The 10,129-nt window shown below is 41.6% G+C and overlaps 3 protein-coding genes across 4 annotated transcripts; 2 read left to right on the top strand and 1 right to left on the bottom strand.

The window, feature by feature from the left end:
- Window positions 1-2,811: 2,811 nt before the first annotated feature.
- On the top strand, window positions 2,812-4,285 carry LOC145441111 (all trans-polyprenyl-diphosphate synthase PDSS2-like). The gene is made up of 2 exons (XM_080318909.1): window positions 2,812-2,896; window positions 3,030-4,285. Exon 2 carries the CDS (start codon window positions 3,071-3,073, stop codon window positions 4,253-4,255), a length of 1,185 nt encoding a protein of 394 aa, XP_080175035.1. The 5' UTR covers window positions 2,812-2,896; window positions 3,030-3,070; the 3' UTR covers window positions 4,256-4,285.
- Window position 4,286: 1 nt separating this feature from the next.
- Window positions 4,287-5,224, top strand: LOC145441113 (ubiquinone biosynthesis O-methyltransferase-like). Its single transcript, XM_080318913.1, has one exon. The coding sequence runs from the start codon at window positions 4,287-4,289 to the stop codon at window positions 5,154-5,156; it is 870 nt and encodes a 289-aa protein (XP_080175039.1). The 3' UTR covers window positions 5,157-5,224.
- Window positions 5,076-7,377, bottom strand: LOC145441110 (isovaleryl-CoA dehydrogenase, mitochondrial-like). 2 transcript variants are annotated; one of them, XM_080318908.1, is made up of 9 exons: window positions 7,135-7,377; window positions 6,887-7,028; window positions 6,656-6,825; window positions 6,458-6,551; window positions 6,156-6,386; window positions 6,009-6,102; window positions 5,619-5,700; window positions 5,379-5,556; window positions 5,076-5,320 (listed from the first exon to the last, which is right to left on the bottom strand). In XM_080318908.1, exons 1-9 carry the CDS (start codon window positions 7,294-7,296, stop codon window positions 5,184-5,186), a joined length of 1,290 nt encoding a protein of 429 aa, XP_080175034.1. In that variant the 5' UTR covers window positions 7,297-7,377; the 3' UTR covers window positions 5,076-5,183. The 2 variants fall into 2 exon arrangements, with proteins under 2 accessions (XP_080175034.1, XP_080175032.1); XM_080318906.1 differs by lacking the exon at window positions 6,009-6,102 and adding an exon at window positions 5,775-5,868 and having other exon boundaries at window positions 7,135-7,376.
- Between the last annotated feature and the right edge of the window lie 2,752 nt (window positions 7,378-10,129).

Genomic DNA, 10,129 nt, shown 5'->3' with positions numbered 1-10,129 from the left:
CGGTGTTCAATACTGAGATCGGTTATGACATTTGGCACGGTAAGTCTTAATGTTAGTATCGAACGCTGTACCAAGTTTTAAGTTTGTCACTGAACTGTGTTAGTGGTAATTTCGTTTCCTAATTCGAGTGAGAGCTGACTCGTCATTTATCGCTAACAGATTATACGCAAAGCCGGTATTGGTCTCTATTGATTTTAACGATGCTCCTTACCTAGATCCGTCATAAGCTTTTGTAAGGTATGTCTTGATTTTAGTATCGAACGCTGTGCCAAGTCTCAAGGTTGACACTCAATGATTAGGGCAGTAATTTCGTTATCAAGGTCGAGTATGGTAAAGATGTGCTCCGATCTGACACTTTAGCCTACAACACATTGCGGATTTCACGCAAAAGCCGGTGTATCTGCGGTAACGTTAACTGAGATGATGATATCATTCTCAGTTTGCATTCAAATATTTACTTTGATATTATATTCTCCAATGTCAATTTCACCGTAAAATTGTGGCCTTCAAGCCATTTGCTTACAACCCCCTGTCAAGCGCGATAGGTACCGTATTTCGTTTTCGATGGCGGCTAACAGCTGATCACTTGATCAGCCTATTCCTCAGTAAAATTCACGCAAAATTCGGTGTTGGTCTGTTCGCATTAATTTTGACAGTGTACCATACCGAAAAGGGCCATGAGGCCACTTCTCGATAATGTCATGTAACAGTGTACCAAGTTTAAGGCTTTCATCCACGTATTTATTCGGTAATATATTTTCCAAAGGCGATTTCGCAGCAGACCTATAAGACAGTAATAAAAACGTATGTGTCGTGTTACAGTCTCCAGTTTCAAGGCCAAAATCTCTTATGCTGTACCGACTACCGAGACCAAATTTCCGAGGCTGCTATTCTTATTTCTTTAGAATGATGTTTTGGATTCAATAGGACAGGCCCAATCTATGAGATAACAATTGCGTATCTGTCCGAATTCGTTGACCTTTCCAACTAGGCTTACGCTATCTCTCGAGTTATAGTCATTTCCATTTCTGCAGATAATTAGTCAGGTCTAATGCGAACATGAGCCGTGTTGAATCTTTGTTCCGTACGCCGTTTACGCAGTTACCACACTTCAAGTCACAGCTCACCAGCGGACCTCTCGTGGCACATACGTTAAAATCACTGTTGCCGGGAAATTCATGTTACCGTACCATCATTAAGTTACTTGTTTACGTTGGAAAACGCCATTGTGACGTCATCTTGATAAAAAGTCGCTTGCAGCCCTTGCCCCACCACCCGATATTGTCACGAGCCGCCACTGAGAGCACATCTCTACCATACTCGACCCTGATAACGAAATTACTGCCCTAATCATTGAGTGTCAACCTTGAGACTTGGCACAGCGTTCGATACTAAAATCAAGACTACCGTGCAAAAGCTTATGACGGATCTAGGTAAGGAGCATCGTTAAAATCAGTAGAGACCAATACCGGCTTTGCGTAAAATCTGTTAGCGATAAATGACGAGTCAGCTCTCACTCGACTTAAGAAACGAAATTACCACTAACATAGTTCAGTGACAAACTTAAAACTTTGTACAGCGTTCGATACTAACATTAAGGCTTACCGTGCGAAATGTCACAACCGATCTCAGTATTGAACATCGTCAAAATCAATGGATACCAATACCGGCTTTTGAGTAAAATCTATTTGCGATACACGACGGATCAGCACACACTCAACTTCGGAAACGGAATTACTACCCTAAACTTTAAGTAGAATCCCTGAAACTTATGGCAGCGTTAAATACCACCATCACGACATGACATACCAAGTTTCAAGAGTTTTCATGGAGTGAAACACCATCAAAATCGACCGATACCAGCAAAGGTCGACTAAACGCATATGACGGTAACCGAGTTCAGATATAGATACGATTGTTACATCACACCTTAGGGACACAGACCTATTGTGCCCCGGCTGCTCGGTAATTTTATGAATAGGAGAGAGTAGATCACCGTTTCTTTATTGTGCGCGGCTTTGAGAGAATAGACAGTGAAAGCTTGTTATGAGCGCTACCGGGGCATGCCCCGGCTAGGCATTCGCAAAGCGAAAACACAGAAGAGAATTCGATTTTCGCAGAGACTTCGCTATATATGGGCAATGGGCATTTACAAGCGAAAGGACAAGAAGAATACGACTTTCGCTGTGATTTCGGTATATATAGATTGCTGTGCGTCTATAAATGGTAAAGAATTGTTATTGAACAGAATTTTAGGTGGGGCAATGCCCCAGTTGCCCTATAGGACGAGCCGCCACTGAATTAAATAAACTAAACTATTTTTAACCATTCGCGAATCGTTAAATCGAATCCTAATCTTAATCCAATAAAAATAGAATCTCAGATCCTAATCCAATCCTAATCCAGAAACCATGTCATATGTTTTATGTCAGGTCTGAACATGACTGTCTGGTGTCTGCCACTCTGATCCCATTTCGTGCGGAGATATGTGGTCCGAAGCTTGTCTGGGCCCATTTAGTACTTACATATCAGGCCGTGGGAATGCTTGGCTATAAATTCTGCGCAGATGTCAGGTCTGAAGTATATCTCAACCCATGTAGTTGTGTTGGCTGCTATCAGCTCTGGAGAATGTCAGCCCGGCCTCTTCATCAGAAGTATTTGAAAATATCGCAGTTTCTCTTTTCAGCACCGAGTTACTATGTGGCATATATGCGCATGTCTATAATATCAATTACTGAAAGTTCCGCTATAGATTTTCCGGCTGTTTCTACGTTTTTTGGTTCATTTCTCCTGTTTCTGTCTTTTAAGGATGCCCTTAGGCAAGCAACGTAGGGGTAAATCGTATAAGCTTTGCATGGATAATACCATAGCCTCTAGCCATACAACATGCGATAAGGTAGGTAGGAACTCCGCCTGTTAAATTGCATTGATCGACTGCGAACACACGAAAGCGTATAAGTATTAGTATACTCCGAAAAAGTCTGGAACCAATGGAGGCAAGATAATATAGTACTGTAATTTTTATGCAGGGCCTAAATTTTCGTACACTTGCCTGTGCTAAGGTGTCGGAATGCGTATCCTGTTAAGGGCGTGCAGACGCAGATTCAACAAAATCAACTCAATCACTTCAAGGAGATTGAGTATATTTGGAAAAGGTGATGCTTCAGAACGCAATTCAATCGCAATGCAGAAAGCCATGGCCGATGCTGAAAAGATTGTAGGGTTCCCGACGTCGTTTCTTAGCTTGCGTGCTCTCCTGAACGAAGATTTTGAAGGTCTTGCGGTCCATGTCAAGAAGGTCATTAATACCAAACACCCACTTCTTGAAACCGCAAAGGACATTGTTTTTAATTCTAAAAACTATATGCAAACCAGAGGTCTGGTGGTACTGCTACTATCAAAGGCGGCAAAGCCTAATTTTGACTATAATGCTGACCATCACAAGACGGCGACTGAAATTTATAACAAGCAACGGGCCGTTGCAGAAATCACTGAACTCATTCATGTCGCTTTTTTGGTACATCGTGGAATCGTGAGTAAGTCCAACATGAAAAACCCGATCAAGGACAGTGACATGAACTTTGGAAATAGACTTGCTGTCCTAGGTGGGGATTTCATGCTAGCCACAGCGTCTCTCGGACTTGCCAAACTCGATAGCACAAGTGTCGTGGAACTTATATCGAGCGCCATCAGGGATATGTCTACTGCTCTTGTCACTATGCCGGAAGGGGGAGTTGCTTTATTTCCCCGTCAACTAGAATCATTTCCGATTGGAACACAAAAATGGAGCGAAGCCATCCGACTCGCTAGCGGCTCATTAATTTCGAATGCATGCCATTCTGCCTTACTACTTGCCTCGCACGAGAAGGCTTTGATCGACGCATCAATACACTTCAGCGAACACATGACATGGGCATGGCAAGCACGAAGTGATTTCAACCGGTTGAAATCAAAAGACCAGATTGAATCGAGTCGATATTTTAGCAGTTTATGTTCCTTGCCAGTAGCGATGATGGCAGAAGAGCACGGGAGAACCGAATTTCTATTGAATTTAACAAAACGACGAAACCATGAAACGCTGGAAATCGATGTTGAAAAATTGTACGATACCTTTAATAACAAGCACAGTCATTACCTGAAATCCACTAACGATTTATGTCTCCATCACATTGAAAAAGCTTTGGAAAGCTTGAATATTTTTGAAAGTAGCGAGGCAAAAAGAACCCTTGAAAGTATAGCTTTGTCTGTTAAGTGACAATTTTGTATTGTTTTTTTTTATTACAGAGATGGCTGTTTTAAGTAATGCTAGATTTTGTATAAGCAACTGTTGCAGGCTGACTAATGCAGCGTTAAAGGATATACCTCTGTCAAGGTCTGTTTGGAGCTGCACTATCAACAGAAAAGAACATACGAATACCTTGATACAGGATGAGGAAAGAAAATTTTCTGCAATATCAGACGAATGGTGGAATTTACATGGTAGCTTCCGTGCTTTACATGCCATGAACGATGTCCGTGTGCCGTTCATACGAGATTGCCTATTATACGAAGGATACGGAGATGGTGAAAAAGGATCAGCAACGCCGCTACAAGGATTAAATATTCTTGATGTTGGATGCGGTGGTGGAATTTTGAGTGAACCGCTGGCTCGCTTGGGAGCTGATGTTTTGGGAATTGATGCGTCGGAGAATGCAATAGCTGCTGCTAAGTTGCACCGAGGACCCAATCTCGATAATCTTCAATACCTCTGCGCTCTTGTCGAGGACATAGCAGCTGTCGGGTCACTGAAATTTGACGCAGTGGTTGCCTCCGAGGTCATTGAGCATGTGGGGGAACAGCAAAAGTTTGTGAACACCTGCGCATCGCTACTCAAGTCTAAAGGGTCATTGTTTTTTAGTACTATCAATAGGACGTTGATTTCCAAAGTCTTTGCTATCCAAGTTGCGGAATTGTGTGGAATCGTACCGAAAGGTGCTCACGATTGGAATAGGTTCGTGACACCAAACGAGTTGACGAACTACCTATTGTTGTCTCAATGTACGCTGCGAAAAGTACACGGTACAATGTACAATCCGTTTTTTGATCAATGGCATTTTATTGAAGATTGTAGCATAAATTATATTATGCATTCCACAAGGGATGTATCGGACACATGATAATAGGTTCAAAATGTTCAAGTGCATTCATTTTTTATAACTATCATTAAAAGAACGACCGATTATCAGCCTCCGGACTTCGCTGGTGCCAGCACCGATTTCAAAAAGCTTTGCGTCACGGAGAAACCTTCCCATAGGATAGTCATTGATGTACCCATTTCCGCCTAAAAGACAATGAAAAATAGTAGCATTGCCAGATTTCTCTGAATGTTGTTGAAGTACCAAGACATTGTATTCCTTGCAATGCCACCTGGGTAGCAGCTTCGGCGGCGTAGAGAATAACCCCAGCGCAGTCTTTGTTACTGAAATGGCCTTTATCACAAGCTCTGGCTACGCTGTAAATGTAGCTTCGACAGGCACTCAATTGGGTGTACATATCGGCCATTTTGCCTTGCATTAGCTGAAAAAAAAGTTTCTGTAAGAAATCAACTTCAGGCAATCAATTCTATGATCACTTGAAACCTGAAATTCCCCAATTCTTTTCCCAAACTGTTTCCGTTCATGTACGTATGGTATCGCGTGGTCCAACACCGCTTGCATTATCCTGTAGTTTGGAAATGATGAATAAGATAGTGATGATTAAATTGGTCATGGGTCTGGCAACACTGGCATAATTACCCAAGTGGTCCTGCAGCCAAGACCAGTCGCTCAAGGTCGAGACCACTTAGTAATACAAAAGCACCTCCATTAAGATCACCCAGCTTGTTACATCCTATAACAAATTACCAAAATTGAATTATCAAAATTATACACGGAATCACAAGCGTGGTAATCTTTGTCAATTCTGCATTCTAATATCATCAAATGTAACAGCATTCAAAGCCCCATGCATGGACGGTATTGGAAACGTACCCAATTGAGGCGGCTGATGCAAAAACCCTTTCGATATTAAGTCCGGTCATAAGCACACGAGTGCCTTTATTATATCCCCCCAAAATGTTGGACACTAAATTCAAATTGCCACTTTGTCAGGAATTATTACACTGACGAGTGCATTACCTGGTACACGGCAGTTCTCAAAAACCAACTCGCACGTGTTGGACCCTCTCATGCCGAGCTTGTCAAGTTTCTGCGCCGTCGAAAATCCGTCAAACGATTTTTCCACTAAAAATGCTGTAATTCCTCGGGATGGCTGCACCGAAAGATCTGTTTTGGCATAAACGACAAGCACATCCGCATCTGGCCCATTTGTTATCCAAAATTTATTGCCGTTGAGGACATAGTCGTCACCTAATGGTAACAAGGTAGCATTGCGTTGATAGAAGAAATTGGGCATGACACTGTCGTGTGTGTGTCATTACCATCTCTGGTGGCTTTCAATTTCATGGAAATCACGTCTGATCCGGAACCAGGTTCACTCATCGCAAGAGCCCCACAATGCTCCCCAGATATCAACTGTAAAGATTGATGAATATTGTAAGCATGCAGTACTTTTGACTCCGAGGTCTTCCAGATTTGTTATTTTTTTGCATTTAAATTTCCAAACGTAATGTCATTACTTTTGGCAGATATTTTTGCTTCTGTTCTTCATTACCATTCCTCACAATCTGATTCACGCATAGATTGGAATGTGCACCGTAGCTCAAGCCAACGGCAGCTGAAACGCGCGATATTTCTTCCATCACAATGACATGCTCTGTGTATCCCAAACCGGTTCCTCCGTATTCAACTGTCAAGTACAGAATGTAACATGAATGCCACTTGCGTTCGATGCACGTCGAAATCATTACCTGGTGCTGTGATACCCAGTAGCCCCATATCCCCTAGTTTTCTCCAAAACTTGGGCATCTCTGGGAAGTCATTACTTCTGTCGACTTCATCTGCATGTGGTCGTAGCTCTTCATCACAAAACCTAGCCACGGATTGACGTAACTGAAAAATGAAGTAGTTGCTGTTCCAGAATTCATTCATCTTCGACAAGCTTTTGCAGTACCGTACTGCTAGTTATCGAATGACATTGAAATCTCCGCATAACTACCTGTTTCTGATCGTCTGTTAGTCCAAACAAATCATCATCAATTGGAACAGTGGAGTGCATTCGTGACATTGGAGCTGTGAGTTTACAATTTCCGAGCAACATGGTCTTTGGTAAATTGCCAACACGAGAGCATGATACTAAACGCTGTAGTGACCTCAACATTTTATGATATCAATTTGGCAAACCTATATGATAAACCTGGTGTGCTGAGATCAAATGGACTGGGTTAGTCAAGACCTGGACACAAGTACTGCTCCCATTCTATGGTAGACTGATTGTCACTGATCCATGGCCGTAACATGACATGCATGGGGCACAGTATAAATGGTAGGATAGAAGTTCTTCGTAAGTAACCAAACACCTTGTTCTCAGTGCAACATGCTAGCATGGTCATTATTAAGATTAGATAGGCAAAATCCATTGCTCACAAAGAGCGTAGTGATAGAGCAATCAGCTTTTTGCTATACACAGCTACCCTGCTCGAAGTTCAGCACATTGGGATTGCGAGATGATAAAAATAGTGGTGCTGACTTCACATCTTCATTGTACAAATTGACAACGAAATTAAACTGCCATCATTTCGTCACATGGCATGGCCTACAGTCGTACACTTTTCAGCATTGGCCTACGCACCCACCTTGTTGTGCAAAGATAGCAAACGTTGAAATCAAATTTAAACGATTCTATTTCCACAACGTATGTATATTAGGGCTCTTCAAAAATGCCTTTTTTCTCAGATCACACTGGCGACTTGATAAAATTGTTAGGTTATCTAATTTAAGCCTGCACACCAAAATTGGTTCAATTCCAACCAGTAGCCGCATTGCTACTGGAGAAGAAAGTTTCTATTTATTATATAAAAATAAATAGCAAAAAATTTGAAAATTTTCTGATCACCCTATGAAAGTGTTAGGTTGTCTATAGAAACGATGTTCACCAAATTTGGTTCAATTCCAACCAGTAGAAGCGGAGTTATTGCCGTCAAAAAATTTGGATTTGATAAAATAGTATTTACGGTGAGCACCAGTATAATAAGTATTTAAAGAATTGGTCACCGTAAATACTATTTTATTCATAATCCAAATTTTCCGATGGCAATAACTCCGCTTCTACTGGTTGGTTATTTTATATAATTAATAGAAACTTTCTTCTCCAGTAGCAATGCGGCTACTGGTTGGACTTGAACCAAATTTGGTGTGTAGGCTTAAATTAAGTAACCTAACAATTTTATCAAGTAGCCAGTGTGATCTGAGAAAAAAGTCATTTTTGAAGAGCCCTAATGTATATAGTACGGTGATAAATATTAGGTCTACCGCTGAACTGTACGAATACAGTACATTACACCTCTGGTGCCAGTAGTACACTATAGTTACATACGCCTAATGTCGTATTTAATTTTCTAATCTGATTCTGGCCGAAATTTTGTGAACAGACTAACAAAGCTCCTCACTTCCAATTGAATTATTGACTGGGTCACCTGTATCGCCGCCATGTAGATCACTGGTGGATCGTGGATCACTGGGTATTCGTATTTCTCTTGATCATTTATCTAGGGTTACCATACGTCCTCCTTCAGAAGGATTTGTCCTCCTTTTTCAGGTTTTTGAAAATGGCCTCCGAGGACGCCTAAATGTTCTCCTTTTTGGCAACTCATCTTTTTTTACAGCTTTTAGAGCCAAGATGATGGATAGATTCGACTGAAAATGAGCATAAATGACGCTAAACAGGAAATTCGTGGTTCGAACGTGTTTTTTCAGTCAACCAACCACAATTTCGTGGTAAATTTACCAATTTATTGTAAGTCCGAAAATTTTGAAAAACTGTCATCCTTTCCCCATTCCAAAATATGGTAACCTTAATTTATCGCTATATCATGATCGTTTACACACGCAATAACTATGTGAATATAGCCGTTATCTACGCCGTAATGGCTTTTTACCAAGGCTATGTGGCCCCGCGGAGCTGCCGTTACCGTGGGCCTAGCTATATATTCACTGTATTGCTCTGCCTTCTTGTTAAAACAAGTCTAAAATAAGCTTACCGGGTTCCTAAATTAGGATATGCCAATCTACAAACGCATATAGATTATTACATTACATATCATGACACTGGTATACTTCATTGGATCTACTTCACTGACGCTGACGGTAATAGTTGTATGTTGTTGGAGCTCAATGGCCAGCAGATGCGTAGGCGTGAACTGGGATGTGCCTGAGGTAATGTTTGCTGTTATAGAATGTAAACGTGGAATGGCAGCGACCGATTTTGCAGCTTCGTTCCGCTTCGCTGAAGCTTTACTCAGACTTATTTTACGGCAACTACTGTAGAATTTCTGGCAATCCAAAAGTTGTCTTCCAGAGCTCAGAATTTACTGAATCCGGTCTTGATCGAAAGCTACTGTCGCACTGATTTCGAAAATATCAATCAAAATACGGTGAAGCACCGTACTGAGATGAAAAACCACCCTCAACATCTAAAATCTGCATTGTTCAGAACAATCGGATGACCGCAAAACAATGACCCTAACAATGACCCATTGCGGCTCTTCGATTGTTCGGACAATGCCGATAATTCAGACTTTGAGGGCGAATTCTAATCGGTTCAGTGCCTGATCATATTTTTATTTACATTTTCGGAATCAGTGCGATAGTAGCTTTCGATCAAGACCAGATTCAGTAAATTCTGAGCTCTGGAAGACAACTTTTGGATTGCCAGAAATCCTACAGTAGCTGCCGTAAAATAAGTCCGAGTAAAGCTTCAGCGAAGCGGAACGAAGCTGCAAAATCGGTCGCTGCCATTCCATGTTTACATTCTATATTGCTGTCGTCTGTGGGCTCTCATCCGTCTCATGTCGCTCGCGTGCACCGCTGATGCTGGTCCGTAATGTTTGTGCTTGCAATTCTCGGTCGCGACCTTCAACCGCTGTTACAGTCTTTATTTTATCTCTAATCCGCTTGATTTATGCCAGTATGAATGCTAAGGATTCGTATCCGCA

The sequence above is a fragment of the Botryllus schlosseri genome, chromosome 6 (genome assembly GCF_051294905.1).
Source record: "Botryllus schlosseri isolate E-star chromosome 6, Bs_hap1, whole genome shotgun sequence".
Classification (NCBI taxonomy): Eukaryota; Metazoa; Chordata; class Ascidiacea; order Stolidobranchia; family Styelidae; genus Botryllus; species Botryllus schlosseri.
This window is presented reverse-complemented; position numbering and strand designations above follow the sequence as displayed.

Bases quoted from the DNA above. Each gene is read 5' to 3' on its own strand.
- LOC145441111 (XM_080318909.1), top strand. From the start codon at position 3,071: ATGCGTATCCTGTTAAGGGCGTGCAGACGCAGATTCAACAAAATCAAC.
- LOC145441113 (XM_080318913.1), top strand. From the start codon at position 4,287: ATGGCTGTTTTAAGTAATGCTAGATTTTGTATAAGCAACTGTTGCAGG.
- LOC145441110 (XM_080318908.1), bottom strand. From the start codon at position 7,296: ATGTTGAGGTCACTACAGCGTTTAGTATCATGCTCTCGTGTTGGCAAT. The intron at 5,701-6,008 runs GTACGTTTCCAA...TCCAAACTACAG, and splicing joins GCATCAGCCGCCTCAATTGG to GATAATGCAAGCGGTGTTGG. The intron at 5,557-5,618 runs GTTTCAAGTGAT...CTTTTTTTTCAG, and splicing joins AAAGAATTGGGGAATTTCAG to CTAATGCAAGGCAAAATGGC.